General features: G+C 38.6%; 1 protein-coding gene across 2 annotated transcripts in view; it reads left to right on the forward strand.

The window, feature by feature from the left end:
* ANO10 (anoctamin 10) overlaps nucleotides 1-24,393 on the forward strand; it is a 118,829-nt gene that overhangs the window by 64,312 nt on the left and 30,124 nt on the right. Inside the window, exon 12 of one of the 2 annotated variants that reach the window (XM_061465026.1) lies at nucleotides 13,759-13,875. The exons of the other annotated variant lie outside the window; for it this stretch is intronic. Coding sequence (XP_061321010.1) covers nucleotides 13,759-13,875 — 117 coding nt within the window. The remainder of the gene's footprint in view (nucleotides 1-13,758; nucleotides 13,876-24,393) is intronic. 2 annotated transcript variants of the gene reach the window in all.

Below are 24,393 nucleotides of genomic sequence, written 5' to 3' on the forward strand. Positions count from 1 at the left end.
ATCAGATAGCAACCTGCTTGGCATTCTAACCTGTTAGCTGTGAAGCTATTGAACATAGTCTTGTAGCACAGGAAAAGAAAGAACATTGAAACAAGCCCAAAGCTTTGATCAGCATCATGATTCCTAATCATTCATGTTTAGTTGGAAGTTTTTATTGGCAAAATCAGATTTTGCAAATCCTTGTTGCCTTATGGAGAAAAGCAAGAGGTCCCAGATCTTAACACCAGTTCTCTCCCAAGTGACAAAGTCTAACCACTCTTCTTTCAGAAAGCATATATAAATGGTTTATGTAAAGAAAATATGTATTAGATTTGAAGTAATGGTTGTCTTTCCTTTATTCCTTCTCTTCATTTAAGAGAGGCAGGTATGTATTCTGAAAAACAGATCCATGTGTAAATTTACAAGCAGCATTATATGTTTAGAAAATTGTATCATTTTTAATTTGCTGTTTCTGTGCAAATATCTAGAAAGAGAAGACATGCATAACAATCAAAATCTGTGCTATCACCCTAGGTTTCATATTTATAGAAATTCCTTTATGGTTGAATCTTTATAATTCTTGTAATAACCCTAGATATCTAAACTGTTACCATCTCCTGTTTGGAATGAGCCAGGCTTGCTGTGTTGGATGCAAATGAGTGGTTTTGTGCATTAGTCTTTTTAATTACATAGAGGCAGCAGATTAGTTATGTGAATGGATATTCTCACTGCAACATCGGGTACAGGGAATAGAGGTAAGGGTTCCAGAGGCATAGCACCTTAGGTGCTTTGGTCCACAAGAGAAGTCATTAGAGTGCATTTTTAAATGCAGTGTGTTGAGAACTGGCTGTACAAGATACAGCTTCATCAGAGAAGCCCATTAATTCATCTTATTAAGCATATTCTGTTGCTAACTGTGCAAAAAAAGACTAGTTTTACTGTGCAGCAGCAGTTCGTTTGGAGATAAGTTTGACAAAAGTATGAAGGAGAATTTAAAATAAAGGTCAGCTGTATCTATTTGAGCATTAAAAAATACTCAAAGGACAAAAAAATTTAATAGGCCATGTGAAGATAAGATTGCTAGTATGGTGGGGAAGAAGGGAAAGAAAGAGGAGTGAACTATTAACCCAACCATAATGCATGAAATTTGTGTCTGTCAAAACAAAAGCATTGTCAGAAAGATTCCCCGTACTAATAAGAAAGCATGTCCTTAATGAGATCGAGGAATCAAACCTCTGACAGAACAGGGTAACAAAGCACCTCCCTCATCAATGCAAGTGTATTTTGTTTGTTTTGTAGAACTAATCTTTTTAGTATCTCCTTTGGTGTTACAGCAATAAACTTTTCCATAATGACATTCTTTTCTTTAGAAATCATATGTTAGAATTCTAAAGCGTATTTTGTATTTGCTTCAGGCAACTCAAGGTAACAAAGAAATGCTCACAGTTTATCTGATTTCAAAGTCTACGTGTTCATCCTGGAAGAATAATGGTGCTAAAACCTGCCTTACATCTTCAGGTGAATCTTGAGTGTCAGGGGTTCCCAGTTGTTTTTGTTTTGAACCCTATTACCTAGTGAATTTGATACTTCTCTAGTCTAAGTTAGGCATCCCTGCACATTCTGAAAAGGATCCAGATGCCGTTCAGGTTTGAGATGGCAGGGTAATATGCTTGTTCCCATTGAAGTGAGCAAAACAACATAATTTCATCATGTATGTATGCTGACTAGTAAAGACTTTCTGGCTTGAGAAAGCTAGAAACAGAAGCTATCTGTGATGCTAAAATGATTCGTCATAGAAATGGGGTTTAAATTGTTCTATACAGCAAATTCATCTTGTCTAACCCAGAACCATTCAGTACTATCAAGGAAAGGTAATGTTCTTGTGGGTTTAAAGAAAAATATAGTTGATTTTTTTTTCTCATAATACTTTTCTGTCCTGCTGGAAGGTCTTTTAAATACTGTTTGACTGATTTTTTTTATTACTATTTTTTTTTCCCATATTTGAGACATACTGTTACTTCTTCTTCTAGTAAAAATACTAGATGAGATGTTAGGAAAAGGTGTGAAGTAGCAAAACTGATTTATGAGCCTGTTGTCTGACATGACTTTAACCTTTTAGGATTTTTATGTGGTAATTTACTACATTAAAATATAATTCTTCAATTGTTATGTCACAAAACCCCACACAACTTCAAGTGCTGCCAGATCTTTTAAACATTCTAGGGTAAGTTCTCCCACTGTATTGGGTTTTTTTAACCTTTTTGACTATATGGGGAGTATTTCTCTTATACATAAGGATGTGTGTGTTTAGGTTGTCAAAGAACACTTGGTCAAGAATATAAAAAAGAAAGAAAAGTTAGAATCTTGGCTGACAAGTTTTAGGGATATCTCCTCTCAAGTAACAGCTCTTAAAGGATGCCTAAGGGAAAAAGGCAGGGTTGCAGCAAAGTAACATGTTGAATCCTGATAATTTTGTTCATGTTTTGCTGTGTTCACTGTGCTGCTAGTTTGTTTCTGGTTAAGACTCGTGACTGTTGAAGGAGTTCGTATAAAAGATTTGAAGTGCTGTGATCTTCAGTGTATATTTTTTAAGACAGAAATTGCATTCATTTATCAGGACTGCCTATTTTTAAAGGTGATAACTTACCTCTGCACCCCAGGAGTCATCTCACTTCTGGAGACAAAAGGTCTTAGAGATTGTAAGCTGGTTCACGTTGCTGTTTGGGGGCGGTGGAGCTGACGGTGGTGTGTTGCAGCTGGTTCCAAGGCATGCTGTGTTTGCAGCAACAGCCTTGCCCTTATGTGCCAAGCTTGTGCAGTCCTGTACATTGACATCCTTTTGTCTTTCTCTGTATGCTTTCATTTTTCCTGAACTCTCCTTAACTACATTAGAAGAAAGAAGAGCAGCAGTTTGCTTCATCTAGAAGCTGAAGGAAAGGCACTGTAGAGTATTGAAATTTCCAGCATTTCCTTAACTTAGAATCATTTTCCAGGAAATACATAATCTGCTTTTCATCAGTCTATCTTTGCAGACCCAGGACTGGTTCAAGACTCAAGGTGTGCAGGATACTTCTGTAAAGATACCCTCCTGGTTCACAGCAGGGCTAAATCACTAGTGCTAGAGTTAATCCTGTCATGAGGTAGTGCTTCTTCACAGGTTTTTCTCATTGCCAGAATGAGTTTTGAAACTGAGACACAGTTGGTTTTGCTACCCTGTTATCCCTTTTAATTATGAGTAGCAGACCAGGCACAGGTACAAATGATTTCTTACTTCAGTCCCTGGACTTTCCAGATTCCTGTGATAGCACTGGTCAGCCCTGTTGAGATTCATTTGTGAGTCTCAGCTTCCCACCTATCTCTGCTTGCATGTTACAGTGTATAGTTACTCAGGGACCTGTTCAGATTTAGTCACTGGTCCAAGATCTTGTCTGACATCTCAGCATTGCCCATTTGAGATGCTTGAGACATCTTTCAGAACCATGTTCAGAATTGCTCCTAAATTCATTTCAAATTGAACCCGGCCTTCTCAGATGAGATCATTTCATTCAGAGGAGGAGTCAGCTGCAGGTTTTTGTGGCTGATTATTCCTATGTGATAGTGTTTCATAGCAACAAAGCGGTGCTGAGCCCTTGCTGCAAGTTGATTTCCAAATGGTTTTAAAATTATAATTGAATATGTAAGCAGTGCTTTTTTTTTTCCTTTTTTTCTTTTTCTTTCTTTCTGCCTTGCTGTTTACTGGGAGATGAGAACTTCTGCTTGCTGCATGTTGCCAAAGCTGTTACACTACTGAGAGTAACCTATAGGGTTTATGTTCTGCCTGTAGTTCCAAAGGCCAAACTACCAAGTCTCAGAAAAAAACCTAAGTGAATAACAGTCTTTGTTGCTGTATTATCTTATTTGCTGGTATTCCTTTCTCCCCATCATACTTCAGGATTCAATTGAGAAACTCTTCCTGATTCAGATGTGATGGGTTTTGAGATGTCCCAAATGTCCATTAATCTGTCAAGCAGTAAGCATTGGATTATGCTGACAAAAGTCTATCTAGTTTTGAAGAACAGTACTGCACTGATGCAGCTGTGTGTATCCTAATGTTGAGGAGTGTTACTGCTTTCTAGTCTTCATGTTGGGACTCGCATTCTGACTCTCATTCTCAGCTGACAGAACAACTTGATAGAATCACTTAACTGCCACAGTGGAGAACACAGCTTGTTCTTCTCTTCCACTCTGTTTCCTCCCACCTCTCTTCTGGAGTCTGCACTTTTCAATGGGTTTTGCATTCCTTAAGAATGTAAGCAGTTCTGGAAGCCTTTCATAGGCTGCTTTTCTCTGAGTGTATGGAGAGCTAAAGCTGGGAGGTGTGTTATTGCTGAACTCTATTACATGCCTATGGCCTAAAAAGGAATCTGAATTTACTGCAGTATTTTGTCTCAAAAGTGAAGTTAAAGATTCTCTTTTTGTCAGCTTGAACAGACCAGGTGTGTTACCAGCAAGCTAAAGCAGGTCAGCAGCCAAGGATAAACTCTGGGCTGTGCTCTCTTGCAGAGATCTGCTGTGGCCGTAACAGTTGATGTGAGAATTGCATGGCTAGCTTCCAAGAGCTCTCTTGGAGAACTCTTTTGTAGCAAGGACAGATAATGATGTTCCAAAACAGAGAAAATTTGTATGTAATTTTATGAATAACCATTTACAGAAAAGACAGACAAAGAGGACTTGAGGATGTGCAGGTCTTTATTTTTTTTTAAAGATACAGTTTTTATGCAAGCTTTTCAGGAGTTGGCAGCATATCCACACACCTGCTGGAATGTTTAATTAAAATACTTCAGCTGAATGAAAAGCTTTTCTTCTGACCTTTGTTGAAAAGCAAAAGATTATTTAAGTCTGCATAGTTCTAGTGAAAAATCCTTCTAGCTTTTACAAGAAAAATGCAGGTGATGAGTTTCCAGTATGAAAATTGTTTATTTAGTTTCCCCTACAGAGTTGTCTCAGATTAGCTAGTTTTATTGTACCCATTTCAATTAATTTGCTTTGATTAAAGTTGCACAGGAATAGTGACAACAATTAATCTGCTGTTTATGATGTGATATATCGCAATACTGTTATTCTTCTCTGTTGATTCATGGCTGCAGCATTCTTTTCATTATTTACCGTTGCATGGTTCACTTTTCGGTCCACATTACAAAATGTGCTGGTCCTACAGAATTTACTTACAGCTTCAAACAGACATGTGCCACTTACACAAAAGCTATGCATTCCACTAAAACTTTGAATCGTTCAATGAGGATGTATTTGCAGTGTGGTGAAATATTATGTTTTGTTTAAAATGTGTTTATTCAGATACAGTTCTTATAATGGTGTTGTGAGGTGAACAGATTTTTCAATAGGAGTAATGTTCTTGTGAATCAGCTTTGGAAGCGTAATAAGGCAGTTGTATGTAAAGCCAAAAGAGAAATAAGCAGATATCTGGGAATGTAATGCATCTAGTCAGAAAACTTGTTATTCACATTTAAAGGTTAAAAACTTAGGTGTAGATCATCTCTGAAGATTAACTGGCTGAGACGTCATTTTTAAAACTAAACCGTAGTTACATTTTGCGTTACTTGCTGTCAAGGTGACAGACAGAAACATTGATTTCAATGTTAAAAAATAGTTTAAATTCTAATATAGGTGCCGCATTGCCTTTTGCTAGCATAAACTGAATATGAGATTGACAAGTCTAATGTCTCACAATCTCAAGAACCATGAAGTTTTGGGAAGACCATCTGTAAGGATTATAAAGGTGTAGTGGTTTCACTTTTGTGTGTGTACACTTTGATATCTTTGCTGAGTCCGCAGTACTCAGTTGGGAGTTTTATACCTGTTCGCTTTTGCTTGGACTAAACAAATGCGGTTTGGTTGAGGCAGGAGCAAAGAATTCTTGAAGTCGGTGATGCCAACAATAGGTGACGATTTCTGTTTATCACTGAACTGAATTGAAACTTGAATAATTTCAAACCCCTGGCAGAAACAATGCTTCGTATCTCATTACTAATCCAGGTTCATCCAGTCCTGTAACCAAGGAGGAATTTCTGAATCCTGACAAACGGAATAGAATTCCTTACGAAGCACAGTTACAGTATGTGCATACTTCCATTTTTTTTCACAGAGAAAAATGTATGACTTAGAGGTGGAAAGAAGTATATTTTTTGTAGATTAATAGAAAATAGCAAACTTTTTTTTCTCCTCTCCTTTCTTGATGTGGAACATAAGGACATTTTGACAATAAACTATACCTGTCAAAATGTAATGTTAGCAATCAGCTAAGAGGCACTTCATATGGCTTGGTATTAATCATACTGTGGAAAAAACATGACTGCTACTGCTGAACCCAGGACATACTGTCAATTTTCATTCCATGGGCATCCTTCTTTCCCATTTTCACTTAAAATTTATTTCAGAGCATTGAGCTAAGCTCTGCTGTTCATTACATTCAGTATTAGCTAATTTGGCTTTTGGCAACTCTTATCCCCATTCCTATTAAACTCTAGCCATAAATTGACATAAAGGTTGTGCCAAAATATTTCAGGGTTATCAAAAGATACAGAGGTATATCAGATAACAAAGGTTATCTGCTTTTTCATGTCTTTTGAACTGACTACAGGATGAAACAAATGTGAGAAAAATCAGGTCTTGTAACATTTCTGAAACACTCATTTGTGTACGTTGTGGTTTTATAGAGACAGTTTTGCAAGTGCACTGTATCATAAAATATTTTGGGTCGCAGAATGTGCTGTGTTTATAAAACAAGATTATTAGGGTAACTGTTGGGTTTGTTTTTTTTTCCCCAAGCTGCACAGTTAGAAGTCTGTGTACAAGATTGATACCAGAAGTTCTTTTATTTGCAGTTTTTTCTTTCAGCGGGTGTTTCTAGAACCTGCTATTTGCTGAAATGGCTATTTGCCTGAAGAGAGGGGAGAGTGTTGTTCGGTATGTAAATAAAGCACTCTACCTTACCAGCACTTGCCCCTCTTTTTTCCATACTTCAGTCTTGAAAAAGTTATCTGAAAGCAGACTTAAAAATTCCCATGTAAGACAACCTATAAGAAGTCTGGAAGAGGTATGTAAATGATGAGAAATAAAGAACCAGTGGCTTTTTTTTGTAGCATCAGATAAGTTAGTGACAGAATTTCTGTAGGTTTCTAGGCTGCCTCACATCTTTTATCGTTGGGGAAAATTATGGAGAACAGTGGGGCATCTAAATCTTTTCAAAAAGACTGATAAATCAGGTAATACTTAGTTCATTAGGGACTGAATATGATGTATAACAGCTGTGGTTTAAACATTAGCAAGAAATAATCTTTAAATAATTAGAAAATTTGTTTTTTAAAAAGTACTGAATTTCTAAAATGTATAGTGGTGCCATTAGATGAAAAATGTCATGACTGTGCCATTTTATCAGATAACTTCTTTCAAGTAAGCATGTGCATTAGTAGAATATTTATTTAACAGATTGTCCCTGATGACTTATGTGTAAAGTTGTAGCTGGTTTAAATGCTTTCTAAGGCTTTCCAAGAGGAGGACTAAGTCTCAGAAGCAGGACTGGCTTGCTTTGCTTGCCTTCCAACCAGTCTTTTAGAGCTCTTTTGAAAACAGAAGGAGAGTACAGAAATACGTAAGGGCAGAAGATGGCATTTGCAGTGGTTTGCTTTAGTTTTTGCTTTGCTTAACCTGTTGCTTTTGCAGTTACATTCTGGAAACATGAACACAGATTTATTTTTATTTTTTTTTTTAAACTTCCATGTTGTCTTCTGTGCTAGTCTTATGCTCAGGAGTGCTGGTCTGGAGTAGGCTTTTTTTTTTCAATAGTGGTAGTATGCAAAGTAATTGTAGTATTTAGAATAAATTTACTTCTTTTGAAAGAAACCAATAGTCTTGAGACATAAAGCCAAAATTTAACCGGAAAGAGGGGTGTCTCAGTGCTGCTAGAGGCCAGTGCTGCTAATAAAACAATTCACTGTTCTCATGCTGTAGCTTAATACTTGTTTTCATGGTTGAAATATACTTCAAAACTGCATATTAAAGCCTGGTATCTTTTATAGTGTAGGTTTGTATTTGTGGGGTTTTATAGTGGATTCATAATAAAAGTACAGACGAGGATTTTTGCACTAATTAAAACCATTTCAGAAGTGTAAATAAGTGTAAGGAGAGTCTGCAACCTGGCATTCATCTCTTCAGACAGATGAATTTAGTATATATCACATCCTGCCGCTCCCAGGAAGAAAAAACTGTGATTCAGCTATTTTAAGACCCAGATTTAGCAAATGACCTGACCATTTTTTTTTTATGTAAAAATATTAAAAAGCCTGGGCTTAAATGTTTTTGCTGACCATAAATACATTTATAGATATGCTTATAACTAAACGTAAGCTTAAATACTCTGTTGAGCGGGGCTAGATTTCACAGCCATGCTGGTACAGTCAGTAGGAAACTGACAATCTGCTCTTCTGATGACCTGCAACATGTTCTGTCAGAAATGTCACTACCAATTTTCCTTGGACAGCCTTTGTGGGTTTCTCTGTGTATGTGTATGTGTGTGTATACATGTATTCATCATCTAAGAGGAAAAAAGGGTTCAATAATGCTGTCTCTGCTTATGCTTTCTGACACATTTTGTAATGAGCTTCTGTTTAGTTTCATCTGTCTCAGCCGCATTTTAATGGGACAGGCTGAAACTCTCCCCACTGGATGAGGTTTTTTTCAGTTTTGGAGTTTTAGTTTAATGTCACAACACTGTGATCTGGGGCCCTAGGAAAAAATCTAATGATAGAATCGTAGAATGGTTTGAGTTGGAAGGGACCTGGTCTCCACTTGGACATCAGGCTGATGACCACAACTGTTTGAATGTGACCCTCCAGTCAGTTCCTTATCCACCAAGTGGCCCTTCCATCAAATCCATGCCTCTCTAGTTTAGGGACAAGAATGTCGTGCAGGGCAGTGTCAAAAGCCTTGCACAGGTCCAGGCAGGTGATGTCAGGCACTCTTCCCTTATCCACCAATGCTGTAACCCCACTGTAGAAGGCCACCAAATTTGTCAGACATGGTTTTCCCTTAATGAAGCCATTTGGCTGTCACCAATCACCTCCTTATTGTCCATGTGCCTTAACATGGTTTCGGTCTGCTCCATGATCTTGTCAAGCACCGAGGTGAGACTGACTGGCCTGTAGTTCCTTTTCCCCCTTTTTAAAAATGGGGTTATGTTTCCCCTTTTCCAGTCAATGGGAACTTCACCAGACTGCTATGACTTCTCTGGTACGATGGACAGTGGCTTAGCCTTTCATCTGCCAGTTCTGTCAGATCTCCCTGCTTTCTGCTCTTACAGCAGCAATCTTGCAGTGATATTTTCATTTACATTTGCAAAGGCATTTTGCATATACCAGTAGAGAACAGAGGTTCAAAGCAATGCGCCATTCTCAGGTGTTGTCTTTTGTGCTGGGTTCCTTACCTGTGCAGAATGAGTAACCAGTGGCCATCTCGTTTCATAGGATGCACTGGTTTCTAGGCTGGATTAGGTCCAGATTTCTGATTTTAATAGAAAGTTTTTATAAATATTAGATTCTACTTTTGATACAAATTTTATTAAAGTCACTCCAAGCTGTTTGGCACGTAACTTTATCAGCTAACCAGCAACACAGCTACTGCTTATGTTCTTTTTTTTCTATCTTTACCATTTGTCCTGGGTTCAGCAGTAGCAGTCATGTTTCTCCTTCTTGGTAGCTGGTGCAGTGCAGTGTTTTGACTTTCAGCCTGGGAACAGAGCTGATAGAGATGTTTTGGTTTGGCCAAGGACTTTGTGAGCCTCATGTTCTGCCAGGGAGGAGGGGAAGCCAGGAGGAAGCAGAGACAGGACACCTGACCCAAACTGACCAAAGAGGTATTCCATACCACAGCACATCATGCCCAGGAGGTAACTGGGAGTTAGCCGGAAGGGCTGTGAGACTGCAGGGTTGGAGGAGGTGTCGGTCGGAGCTTGGTTGGGCTTGGGGGCCGAGTTATCGGTCAGCTGGTGCTGAGGTGTTGTATTCTCTTCCCTTGTTATTTCCTTTATCATTATTATCATTGGTGGTAGCAGTAGTGATCTGTGTAATACCTTAGTTACTAAACTGTTCTTATCTCAACCCGTGGGAGTTGCATTCTTTTTGATTCTCCTCTCCGTCCCTCCAGGAGTAGGGGGAGGGAAAGAAGGGGGGTGTGAGTGAACGAGTTGCCTGACTGGGTTTAAACCACGACACCATTGTTTGTTTTTTTTTCTTTCAGTTGAGTAGATTTTTACAGGAATTGCTGCAGAACAACTGCTATAGAAATCAAATTAGCTGCTCAGAATTCCATGTATTTAACCCTCATTTGCATTTTCTGTTTTAGAAGAGATGAGGTTGGGGACCCACTGCTGCAAAACACAGCTGCTGCTTCCACTCTTGTTGGTGGCTTTGCACAACAGAATAGTTCTGGCTCTCTAAGCACCTGGCAAAAGACCACAAATTGCTTGATGGCACTGCATTTTTCAAGGAGGGGAGACTCATTGCTGTTTCTGTCTGTGCCCACTTGGCAGATTGCAGAATAGGAGGGAACTTTGCTGTTGGCATTGGAGCGCTTACAGCTTGTGTGACTGTTATCCTGGGTTTTTCTCACAGTGAAATAGTCCTCTTGTAATCGTGAAGGGCATGTTCTTGAAAACAACACTGCTTTTTAACAGTTGCAGTAAGAAATAGTGGTTGGGTTTGTAACTGTTTTAACAAAAAAAAAAAAAAAGAGCAAAGTAACCCACCCCTCTCTCCCCCCTCAAAAAAAAAAGCCCTCAACCAAACAACCAAAAAAACAAACTCCAAGGAACAAAACCCAGCTCTATGAAGAAATTCTAGTACTGGACAAGTACATTTGCACTAGTTGTTGCGAATTTGGATAAGGTTCCATGTTTTCTTTTTAGAATGCATACATACTAGTGTTAATGTAGCTTTATGAAAGAGAATTTTGCTGTCTCTTCTGGTGATTTATACTGTACTCTTAGGACATTTCTACTTTTGAAAGCAGATGTCTCCTTTTTGCGGATCGCAGAAATTATACTAAAGCAAATCAGTGTGGAATATGGATGTTTTAATGAATACAACTACTTATCTCCCTACTTTTTCCTTCAGATTCTCTTGAATAACTACTTATATTTCCTTAGTCAAATGGCAATTCCAAAACGCGGTGTAAACTGTTAACAAAATTAGGTAGATTTTCTTTTTAAGAGGCTTTGTGAACCATATAACCCACATTCATCACTTCTGCCAGCTACCTTCCCAATTTCATTAATATTACTCCTAATTTGCAAATAGAAACAGCTGGAGAAGTTGTCCAAGGAAGGCTGTTGCTCTTACGTCTTTTTTTTTCTTTTTAGGTTCACTGTTAAAGGTAGAATTGAACTGAATTTGCAATCTGTCAAGTTCAGTGTGTTTTCAGGTCACAGTGTGCACAGTGACATCCCATACAGTTCTGAGCACTTTATGACTGATAAAGCTGGTTTTTGATGAGATGGAAAAGAACATTAAAAGTCATGAGATAAACCCAAGGTGTACCTAACCCAGTCATTTATTTTTAGTGCTCCATAGTGGGTACCGGTGTAAGAGGATAACTGTAGGGCAAGCAAAGGCAGTGACTTTCCTCATCTGTACTCTGAACTTTCAAATCCTGTCTGGCTTGAAAGCTTTTAAATTGGAGGTTCTGCCTTTGTGTTTAAGGCTGTATCTTTGTGTTTACAGGCTATGTGTGGTGTTAGCATGAAAACTGCCCTTCTAAATCTATTTTAGAAAACCAGTGTTTCCTAGGATTAACTGCACATTTTTGTTGGGTTTATTTCTGGCTGCCCTAGATGTCTCTTCTATTCCTTTCTCACCCCTATAAAAAATGAGAAAAACCTAGTCAGTCTCTGTTCTCCATAATATTATGTTTCCCTTAAATGATTTTACTTTATTTTCTTAGAAATTATTTGGATTTGGAGCTACTTTAAAGTCTTTTTGGGAAGTTAATAACTCAGCTGGTGTTTTTTACCTATTTCTAGCATAAACCAACATTTTTTGCTATAATTTTTTTTTTGCAAGAAAAGTTCCTTAGTAGCAGAAACTTGAGTGGGGAAAAAATATTTGTGTAAGTGGGGGAATGTTCTACTGTTGAAATAATTTTTAGTGATGTCATATGACCCATATGCTATTTGTATCATAAACCTCTTAATCTGTGTTCAGGTTTTCATTGACGATGTATTAGCGTTGCATTAACTTTCAGCCTTTCTTTGACCTCTTCAAACAAAGTGTTATTCATTGCACTAATGGTTTGTTTCCTAGACCTACTAACCATTTTTCTGTAATACATGTTTAGAAATAGTTACCTGTATGGTTCTTTTTTGTTGTTCTCTTATTTATTACTATTATCTGATTTCTTACTGTAACTTTTATGTATTGAAATGGGCTTATTTAGAGTTTCATTAGCACTCATGTGAAGTCTGTAGTTTTTTTGCTACCTGCTTGCTCACATAATTCCCGAAGCTCAGGGATTTTGGTCTTTTTATGTTGTTACTCATGTGCCCAAGCGCATCTAGATCATTTAGTCCAGCAAATATATTTCAGAAAGGAGCACTGATCCTTTTCATTTTATTAAAAAATCAGTAAAATTTGGATTAGCTTGGACATGCAATCTAAGTTGAAGCATGTCTATGAGTATTGTTGTGTCAGTAGAATTTAAGCACGTGCTTGAAGTTAGTCACATATATTTAAATGTTGCCTTGTATTGATCAGGGTTTTCTCAGCTAGGAGCAAGTTCTTCCTGCAAACATGCAGCATACTGATCGCTTAGACCTTGATAGAATAACGTTTAATGACTCTTGTTTAGATGATGCTTATAGTTGACATAAATGAAGAAATAAAACCAGTGACTTGTCAGTTTGGCACTTAGTTTTGGTGAGATGAGGGGAATGGTGCATGTTTAAGTGAGATTTAAAGACTGGTCAGTGACTAGGCTCAACAGAACTTCATGTTTGTTTTCTGCTAAATAAGATTTTAATCTTTTGTGATAAATTATGACTAATTTCGCATCTTACACATGCACTGTTTCTCTGTTTCCTGGAAGGTTTCTGTTCATGAGTGTGCCACTTCTTTAAAGGTCAGATTTTATTTTGTCCTCTTCTGAGGCTTTCTTAGGAGAGCTTTTAGGTTTCAGTAACTTCTCTAATGCAAAAATTCTGTGTTTGTTCATATTTTTTACAATATGCTTATTTCATTTATATCATGCCAAATGTATATGTGTGTGTGCATGTATATGTGTATGTATGTCTATGTTGTTATAATTGCATCTGATTACATGCATGTAATTACATATGTGGATATATATACATACATATTTCTACTGTGAAACTATTTTACTATGAAACTATATGTGCTTGATGCCATAATTCCACTTCTGTGCACAAGTAAAATGTTCTAAAAGCTATTATTTTATCTGGAATCACAAATAAAATTAGAAATGTATATATTAAGTGAAAATAGAATCATTATGAAAATAAGCCAAACCATGTGCTTAAATTCAAATTATGAGTGACTGTAATAGCAAAAACATGGAGTAGCTGAGGTTTCATGTGATTATAGTATGCTGTGTTGTACATGCCATAAGAAGTAATTTTTTATACCTCTACTACTAAAATTTGGAAAGAGTATTATGCTGTTCTCTCTATGCTTCAAACTCTACAGAACAATATTTTTCTTTTTACTTTTTTTCCAGCACGTGCTATTGGCAATAAAGTTTACCATCACGTTTGTAATTCCGGATAAACCAAGAGATATCCAGACAAAACTAGCCAAATTGGAATTTGAATCTCTAGAGGCTCTCAAACGACAGGTAAGAGCAACTGACGTATAGAACTGTGGAAAGCATTGGTGGCCTGAAGGAAAGATAACCTAGGGAGATTCTGTGTTGGGTTTAGGTGGATAAATATGTAAATCCCAGGGTTTTGAAATTCCTGTTACACTGTATTAAGATTAGCTAGCTAAAGCTGTTCCACCTCTGCCCCACAGTTTCCGGTATCAGAACTGGGGTGGTGAGTCACTGGGAGCAGCGTACAGCGCAGGGTATTAAATAAATAGAAAACAGTGCTGGTTTGCTTCTACACATTGGGTTGTAAACTGTGGCATTTCAGGTAACTGCTTCATTTTCTATTAACCCATCACTGCCTAAGAAGTGGAGCGGAGAGCTGGAAGTTTTAATAGATTCACCTGTCCTTTCAACCCACCAGTTTATGTGAGCCAATGCCAGAAAAATGGTCTTCCTTTTCAGACAGCATGAAATTCCTGGTATGGCTAGTAATGTAGCAACTTGTAATGTCTTTTGTCCCTGTGTGTGCAAACATACTTTGTTTATATTGTCACTTCTAAAGGACATTGGTCTCTTATGAAACCTCCTTTCATCCCCTGGAGGTGTTTGTTGGATTTCCTTCATTGCTGAGATATCATCACAAATAAACAGTTAACTTGGCTCTAATATAGGCAGAAACTGTAAACAGGCTGAAGATGTTTGAAATAATTGTGTTGAGAACGAAATGTGTATGAGGGCATAGTAATGTTGCCTTATTTTCCTTTCCATATACAATTGTCTCATTGCATAAGTATATTTTATTGCATAAGTAAGGTATATTTTACATAAAATATTTTTTATTTAATAAGCATTCCAGAGCTATGTAGTAAAATAAGGAGCTAGATTTTTCTACTGAAAATTTCTGTTTTGACAAATGATTCCATAGAAATTGGTAGAGATCAGAAGAAATGAAGAATCATATGGAATTAGCTTCAGTAGGAGACAGATTCTACGGAGCGGGTTTTGCTATGGCAGCGTTCTTTAGGAGTTTCTGACTGTACCATGCTAGATAGGATTTCTAAGATAGCTTAGATATCAGAAAAAAAACCACCCAAAACCAGCATTGACTGGTGCACCTATTTATTGTTAGATCAGATATTTTTACACTGTAATGCATGGTTTCACGTGAACATACTCTTTGTGTGCTCCACATGCAGATGTGTAAGCTCCTCTGTACCAGTTTTTATGTAGGCTGGGAGGTTACTTTATAAAACATCTACCATAGCTACATGTGACAAAATGAGCTCTTCATTTTGGACAAACTGAGCCTGTAAATAATACACTGCTTTTTATAGTTAAAACCCCCCAGTTCTGTGTGACACTAGGACATCGCTAGTGAAGTCAGTACTCTCTGTTGTAATCAGCCGTAACAAAACCCAAATTACAATTGAATCTAATGCCTCATAGTTCTGTTTTGCCTTTCTCTAGATGTTGATTTGGAGTTACCAGGAGCTGGTTGTGGATCTCATTTATTTTTTAGATAAAAGGAGCAGGATTACATTTCTGTTTCAGTTGTTCATTCTCTGTTTTCAGTTTGTAGACAGGCAGAACTAGGTCATCCACTGGAACCTTCAGCTCAAGTGAATATAGTCACCTTTGATTATAATGTACCAACTGGAATATATATGGAGTCTCTTTCAATATGAGTGTGCATGTCAGCAGTTAGCACTTCATCTCCTATTCTTGCATCTGTGTATCCCCTACAGTAATATGTGCCTGATACCCAGTTTTCAGGGTTGTTTCATTAATTCAGTGGTGAAAAGTTAGTCTGAATTTTTGGAAGAACCAGGAGTCTAGCAGTTCTCCCCTAATTCCTACAGGATCTAGGAAGAACATGGCTGTTTTTCAGGTGCCTTGTTAGGTACTTTATACACAAGTGTCTACCATCATCTTTTTAGATTTCCTCTGGTTGATATGGTGCTATGTATCCCACAGATGTGTAGAGAATTGGGCTTTTTTTTTCTGGTGCCTTAGTTTTTTTGAGTGAAAAAGATCAGCATTTAAAATTAATACATTGACTGTAAAAAGATACTGAAGCGTTTGTTTTAGAAGCACATTTTCTAGTTGTTGTTACTGAGAGTCATGGTAATTTATGCTGTATATCTTGCTTTCAAGCAGAAAACAGCAACAAAATCCCCCAAAACCACTGATTAAAAAAAAAAAAAACCAGTCATAAAAGTCTGGGTCAAATGTGTTGCGAGATCACATTATGGAGAAACTGATTTATATACCTTAATGCAAGTATGCATTGTATTTCTCTCTTGGTGCTATCCAGACATGTATGCCGTTGTATTTACCATATGAGCTTTTAGAGTATTGTTGTCTTGGGATGTGTCAACCTCCAAGATGCCAAAACAGATTATTAGGCTCCTTATATAGTGCAGGGGCAGAAAATCTCCTAATACACAGATGTATTGATTATGCTTGACTTTAGACAGTGTGAACACCTTTACATTTTTATTAATTTTAGGGTTTTGTTGTGGTTTAAAACCGTCAGGCAGCTCGTTCACTCACTCCCCCCCTTCTTTCCCTCCCCCTACTCCCAGAGGGACAGAGAGAAGAATCGAAAATAATGCAACTCCCACGGGTTGAGATAAGAACAGTTTAGTAACTAAGGTATAACACAGATCACTACTGCTACCACCAGTAATAATAATGATAAAGGAAATAACAAGGGAAGAGAATACAACACCTCACCACCCGCCGACCAATAACTAACCCCACCCCAGCCCGACCAAGCACCGACCGATACCTCATCCAACCCCCCAGTCCTAGCCCTTCCAGGTAACTCTCAGTTACATCCTGGGCATAACGTGGTATGGAATATTTCTTTGGTCAGTTTGGGTCAGGTGTCCTGTCTCTGCTTCCTCCTAGCTTCCCCTCCTCCCTGGTAGAGCATGAGGCTCAGAAAGTCCTGGGTCAGCCTAAACATTTGAGCAGTAACTAAAAACATCGGTGTTATCTGCTCTGTTCCCAGGCTGAAAGTCAAAACACAGCACTGCACCAGCTACTAAGAAGGAGAAAAATGACTGCTACTGCTGAACCCAGGACAGTATCCACCCGTTATTGCATACCATTCACGTCATGCTCAGTCTTAGTGCATGGAGCAGTCCCTGTAAAGCTGCTGAGTCCATTTGGTCCATGATGTCAGGCTCCGTCTCTTGTAAGAGTCTTTCAGAGCAAGAGAGGCTGTGTGCAGGGTTCACACTCGTGAATCACCCGGGCAATAGTGTCCATTGCTAAGTCCACCCCTCGATCATGAGTCCATCTCTGTGTTGCATCTCTGCCCTCATGGCCTGAAGTTTCATGGGCCCACCAGTCTCAAAATAATTCACTGCCCCTTCAGCAGTTTCTGCAGCTTGTTGCTGGGGACTCCATACAGCTGCCTTCCATCTCTGGCACTTCCAGAGCACTGGAGAGGCCCAGTGGACTAGATACTTGCCCATACTGTCCCACACACCCTGCAGCTCATGACTATCCAGCCTTGGGCGAAATCTCCTGGTCCTCCTATATCGTCGTCTAACCCCAGACAAGGCCCAAACCCGACTCTGCTTAGCTTTTGAGATCAGACAAAATGGTGGTGGGTAAAACACAGTCTGTATGTGTGCCAACATGCTGATCCCCATCACAATCAGTAGGCAGGTCCCAGGGATACCCAAAAAATGACTGCTACTGCTAAACCAGGGACAGGAATGCAATGTCTCAGCTCCCTAATAGAGATGGACAGTCACCATTAGAGCTTGTTAAAACTTTCAATATAGTGAATAATGCCATAATAATAATAAATAATTTTATATTGGCATGACAGTCTTGTTTTGAAGTTCTCAAACTTCAGGAAAAGTTGTTAGGAAGTTCTGAAATATTTCTTTGTATAATGTCTTTACATAGTTTGTTGAAAGGGAGTGGACTGTTGAATGAGCCGTAATAATTCGATCTGTTTTGCAAACACTTTGTTACAATACACTTGAAGTATCATAATAAATGTTTGTTGACATAACTCCAGACAAAATGCTTTAATGTTTCTGAATCCAAATTGGGGAATGTGCTACATCTATAGACTTTTGTTCATGTTTCCCCTGATGTCTTTCAGGGGTAGAGGAGGCTGGGTAGACTCTATCTGGGAGGAAGGGGAGCAGGGAGTAAATTAATATGAACTCTGTAAGAGAGGGCTAAAGAGAATATGGATCAGGATTTTTGAAAAAGGAGCAGGAGTGATTTCAATTCACACTCCTGAAAGTGTTGTCAGTTCTTGGCCACCTGGATGCTGGGCAACTAGAAATTGGTACTGTCTGCTACTAGGGTGATGGACCCTTTTCTGGTGAACAACATGATTCTTCTGGGGAAGTAGCTAGCTATAAAGTGGGGTGAGGTGCCCAAGACTCCCCTTGCTTCTTTGCAGTACTCTGCCGTGTGGCATCTGTTTCTTGTAAGTGCAGAAGCATGCCTTGCCCTTTGGTCCAGTTCTTATTTTAAGGAAGAGAGACCAAGTAGAAATGTGCCTGAAAGCAGCAAGGAAACAGTTAATTTTTCAGTGGTTCAGGAATTACCATAGGCATGGGCAAGGGCTAATGCTGTAAAGCTATCTAGCATTTTTGGGGCAGTGACAGTGAAAGCTACACTGATAAACATTTTAGCTTCTGGACAGATCAAAGCTTAATGAATAGACAAAAGGCCCTTGTGGTTGGAGATGGGTCAGCAGTCTATGCTTGTAAAAGGTCTAAGTTCTAGAAACACAAGGCAACCACAGATTAAGTAGCACAACTTGCATTTTGTGGACTAAATTACAGTCATGTTTTCAGGTATTAAGAGATCTTCCCAGTATTACCTTCAACAAACATCAAATTCATGCCTTTTTTTTTTTTTTTGTCTCTGAAACTAGACCCAGGCAAAGCAAATGAGAGACAAATAGGGATAAAATAATTCTTCATGCAGTTATTTTCTGTGCGTGAAATACAGAGAATAGCAACTCCAGCATGATGCATAGCTAGTAGCTGTTTTTCAGGGAAAAATAAGGTTTTAAACAGTGGGGAATGACTTAACTTTTCACAAAGTGCAACACCTAGACAGCATCAGTATTAGCTCTGTCGTAAAAATGCTCGTGTTCCACCAGAAGAAGACTCCAGATAAATAATATGCTCATGGGTGAGGGGCCCAGCAACGAATTGACAGTTATCATCCTTTCTAAACTGCCAGTAATAAAAAGGGTCAAGCCTATTGAACATCAGCCATGAAAATAGTCCTCCTTTATCCTCTCTGACATCTTAAAAGTAAGATAAAGCAACGTCATTCAGTCTGGGTCAAGTGGAAAAACACCTTTTGCTCTTTCATACAGTATCTCTCATGGTGGGTGTACCATCTACATACAATTGCTTGGTGGCTGTGGTATAGTCTGAATATCCATAAACAATTGCTTTAATTGCTTTAGCATGAAATCTAAGTGTTTCTAAGTCAATAGTGCTCCTTCTTAATGATTTCCAGCAGAATAAGAAGTTTTCCAAAGCAAAGATAGGTGTAACATTCATGAGGATTTCGCTAGCAGTGTCATCCATTTCCTGAAGACAGGTCTTACGTGTCTCAGTTCCCTCTCCATAAAATGCAAGAAGTGAAGACTGATCTGTGCATCATTTTCATTGATTAAAAGCTTCTTCAAAACATGATAGTATGTTGCTCAGCTTCTTTTCAAAAGGCATGGCATGACAAGATAGTGACAGAAGGAAGCCAATGTCTATTTGTCCAAGTGTAGTCATATGGAAAGTTTAACCTCTTTCTGCAGGTATCCTGGCATGTAAAAGTTGCTGTTCTCTCTAGCAAAAACATTCCGCTTCAAGTAATTTCAGTGCTTTAACATTGCAATTCACTGCATGGCAGCAGCTCGAACGATTTTGAAGTTTTCTGACTGCAGTGGCTATACTTTGCCATTTCCCCATAAGCAGTACCCACTATTACTGATCACATCCTTTCCAGAAGGAGTTCACTAAACTTGAGAGTGCTGGCCCATCTGGTGCTTAGCTTCTATGAGAACAGCTTTCTGTAGCTCAGTGCAAAACAGATACTGCTAACTTAAGGGTCTTCTGCACTGGGTGACATTCATGCTTGCTCCTTATACCTCAAGATGATGTTCTTACAGAGATTTTCCTGTTTACTAACACTGACGTGTAGTTTGGAATATGATTCTGGGTATGATGAGCCACCACAGCTGCTTGAACTGCCAGTGAGCCTTAGAAATTTCCCTTTTTTGGTGGGGGAAGGAAGAGGACAGCATCTTTTTTTTTTAAAAAAAAACAAAATAAAACCCACAACCATTTAACATTGGGAGAGCAAGAGTCATTGGTTCTTAACATCCTGCATAATTATCTTGTGAAATGGGAACTGAAAACAGTTTTTGTGAGGCTGAAGCAAATTTAGTGGATTTCTGCCTCATTCAGTGCCATAAACACCAGTAGTAGAGGGCTCAGAAAAGAGCTACCTTTAGCTTCAGGACTACCCTCAAAGCAGTGATAATAAAAGCAGAAGGTTGCTCCCTGTTGGCTCCCAGCTGGCAGTGCTGAGCAAATACAAGGCTGCAGTCAGACTGCAGGAAAGGCAAGTAGCTGAAATAATTTCATTCAAATAATCAAAGATTTGCAAAACAACCCATACAAAAGACTGGTGAAACTTGAGCTCAGACACTGAGTTTAGGTTAAAACAGACTGAGATGAAACAAAACACTTGCTTTATGTTTTGACAAAGAAAAACCCAAACAAAAATAAAAACAAACCACCAAAAGCCCCTTAAAAATAATATTCCTTCGAAAAGAAAAATGTATTTTTGTCAAAAACTTCCTCTCCCCCCTTTCTCTTCTTCTCCCACCCCCACCCCCCAAAAAAGAAAAAATTGTGTGGCAGCACTTTTTCTGATAGTCTCCACTGGTTTGTGTAATCAGACATGTATCATGAGTGATGTTAAAATAGAACCATTACTAATCATTGTTGATTGCTGTAGGTTTTTGTTTTGTTTTGTAAGAGTCCAAACCTGCTTAATTCACCTTTGCAAATGCAGTGTTTTCCCTAGTGAATAGTCAGAATGCTTTCAGACATGTCACTGTAACATTTGCATGTGTTTGGTAGCAGCAGGGATATAATGCGAGTTAGATTCATTATATTTTCATAATGTGGTTTTTAAGCGTAGAAGGACTTGCACCCTGTCATAGAAGAACAGATTGTGTTCGAACATAGTTTTGTCAGTATATTTTAAAAATGAATTCCTTTAATGCTGGACCTTTCTTGAAAGTATGTTTCTGAAAAAGACTTTGAATATTAAAGTGTTAGCAAAATCAGAACAAATGATGATCCTGTAAGAAAAAAAATAAAATCAAAAGCCCATTAATTTGGGAAGAAGATTTTTGTGACTATTCAGCTGAAGGTGAGATGACACCAAGTCTGCCTGGTTTACGGAGAAGTTAAAACTTTTAAATGTAGGACCCTTGATAGCTAATAGTATAAATGTAAACTTCTAAATAGATACGAGTATAATGTGATGGTAGCTGATACTTTTGCATGCTCTTAATGGGACTGGAAACAAACAGTGCACCAGCTTCCCAGCAGGTGTAATTTTCTTTTCCAACAGTCCATTTATCCTCTGTGACTATTGCCAAGGTTAAAATGACAACAGCTGAGTTAAAATGTAACAGCTGAGTCTCTCTGGAAAGACAACCTGTGCTACCTTTCTCAAATCCTGACCTAAAGCTTGGTGACAGAATGAATATTGATCAGTCCTCTCCTTTTGCCTTGATGTCTCAGATCACTGACAAGGTATCATTTCAACAAGGAAGCATGGAGTAAGGGGACAGGATAAAAACTAGGTTAAAATTGTTCCTACTGTAGGAATACTGCAGCTACCTCAGATTTTCATAGCTTTAGAACCCAGAGGGGATTCCAATTATAAGTGAACTTGTTTGAATACAAGGAAAAGGGCTATTCCATTTCCCATACAAATGAGAGTAAAGTACACAGTGAGATTTGATTTCAAGAATTCTTGTAAGCAGCTTTCAACAGGATGTTCATATGTCTGTAGTTACAGACTTCTGAATAATGGTTGCACCTGTTACTGAGAAGGTGAAGGACTACAGCAAGAGAAAAAATGAAATCTGTCTCATTAAAATTCCTTCAGAAGAAAAGAATCCTAAAAGATTACACACCATGATCTGATAATGAAATTTTCTTTAGAGAACAGAATAGAACTTGCTGATGGAAAGGTAGTATTTGTTGCAAGCAGCTGTGGACTCCTACATGCCTGTCACATTTTAAATATCCTTTTCCCTATGCCACCTCAAAAGATCCCAATGAGAACAATAAGCCCTCCCCCCCAAACCTCTGTCATCCTGCCTATCCTGTCTACAGGGAGAACTCTTTCTGAGAGTAACTGAAGATCAAAAAGAAGGAACCCACGGAATCCCTGAAACAGACACAAAAATGTAAAAGTGGGTTCAAGTCCGTGGATTGCTAGGGACGACACTTGCACCATGACCGAGTCTTTGCACATGCTGTGCAGCCTGATCATGGTGATTCTAAGAGCAAGTATCCAACATGATATGTTACCTACCCAGCCACTGGCGTTTTATTAATTTTGAACTTGAAAAAAATCTCTCTGCCTACTTGTACTGCCTTGAATACTCATGCTTTTTGTTGTATGAGAAATAGCACTCTTGTGTTGGATGCCAGAGAGGGACTCTTCATCAGGGGCTGTAGTGACAGGACAAGGGATAATAGGTTTAAACATAAACAGGGGAAGTTCAGGTTAGATATAAGCATGAAGCTCTTTACTGTGAACATGGTGAGGCACTGGAACAGGTTGCCCAGAGAAGTGGTAAACACTCCATCCCTGGCAGTGTTCAAAGCCAGATTGGACAGAGCCTTGGGTGCTATGGTCGAGTGTGAAGCAGGGTGATTGGAACTAAATGATCTTAAGGTTCTTTCCAACCCAAACTATTCTATGATTCTATATATATCTGCCATTTCAGTGAGGTAGGTAAGGCACATGCCAAATAAGCAAATCCTTGCTATATTGGATTGATAGGTCTTGTTCTGAAATGAGATATAATTGCTTGTCTGAATAACATGAAAAATAAGTGGTGTATATGTGTAAATTTTGTTTGAATTGCACATTGTCCATAAATAATTTAATATGTTATCTATATGGTATAAGTAGCTGTTGTGGTTTAAGCCCAGCCGGTAACTCAGAACCATGCAGCTCCTCGCTCACTTCCCCCACTTCTTCTCCTCCCACTCCTGAAGGGATGGGGAGGAGAATGGACAGAATGCAACTCCCACGGGTTGTGATAAGCACAGGCCAGTAACTAAGGTATAACACAAAACCACTGCTGCTACCATCCAGAATAATAATGATAAAGGGAATGACAAGGGAAGAAAATACAGCTGCTCACCACCTGCTGACCAATACCCACCCCAATCTGAGCAGCAATCTGGCCCTTCTGGGTAACTGCCCCCAGTTTATATACTGGGCGTGATGTACTGTGGTATAGAATACCTCTTTGGTCAGTTTGGGTCAGGTGTCCTGTCTCTGCTTCCTCCCAGCTTCCCCTCCTTCCTGGCAGAGCATGAGACTTAGAAAGTCCTTGGTCAGGGTAAACATTACTTAGCAACATTGGTGTTATAAATGTTGTTCCCAGGCTGAAAGTCAAAACCACAGCCCTGCACCAGCTACTAAGAAGGAGAAAAATGACTGCTACTGCTGAACCCAGGACAGTAGCACATGCGTTTTTTTATGCTAGGGTATGCAGATATTTTTCAGGCTTTCATCATGGACCATTGCTTTTTTGCACTTTCAGGTGTCTAATTCTGTACCTTCCCCAGCATCTAAAGAGTTTATGTAGTTGAAAACATATTGAGAGGGATGATTTTCAAGACAAGACAGAAATTAGCACTTACTATGTTCATTTTGTATTATTTTTCCTATTTTTCATTTTGTGGTGTTTACCTGAACATAAAAGTTTAAAAGGTGAAGTATTTTAATGGATAGGCCACAGCTTTTTTACTATTACAAATATGTACAAATAAACCAGTTGTAGAGAGTGTCACCAGTGTATACAAGGGTACAGAACATTTTCACTTAATTCACAAGAGACAGCAAAATCCCTCAGTACAATCAAAGACTGTGTTGCAGAGTTAAGAGAGGAAACATTCTCTAGACAATTTCATCCATCCCCTACTGAATTCACTCCCAGTACCATCTTTTCTGATGCTTTCTGCTGCAACTATAACTTGAGATTCAGTCTGATAAGGCATCTTTTATTGCAGAGACCATTCCCTTGACCATCACAGACTGGGATGACCCTATCCTTCATGGCTTGGATCCCTGTCACACAAGCAGTGACAATTCGTGCAGTTGGCTCTGCAGCCACTGTTCTGCATCCTCTCATCTAGCTGTAGCTAAGGATAGGTGGAATTGATGCTCTTTCTTTTCTAAAGCTAGACAGAAAAAGACTGCATTGCAGGAGATTTCAGGCTT

The sequence above is a fragment of the Pezoporus flaviventris genome, unplaced genomic scaffold (genome assembly GCF_033815535.1).
Source record: "Pezoporus flaviventris isolate CSIRO_AGI_PZ_B2104156 unplaced genomic scaffold, CSIRO_AGI_Pfla_v1 ptg000037l, whole genome shotgun sequence".
Classification (NCBI taxonomy): domain Eukaryota; kingdom Metazoa; phylum Chordata; class Aves; order Psittaciformes; family Psittacidae; genus Pezoporus; species Pezoporus flaviventris.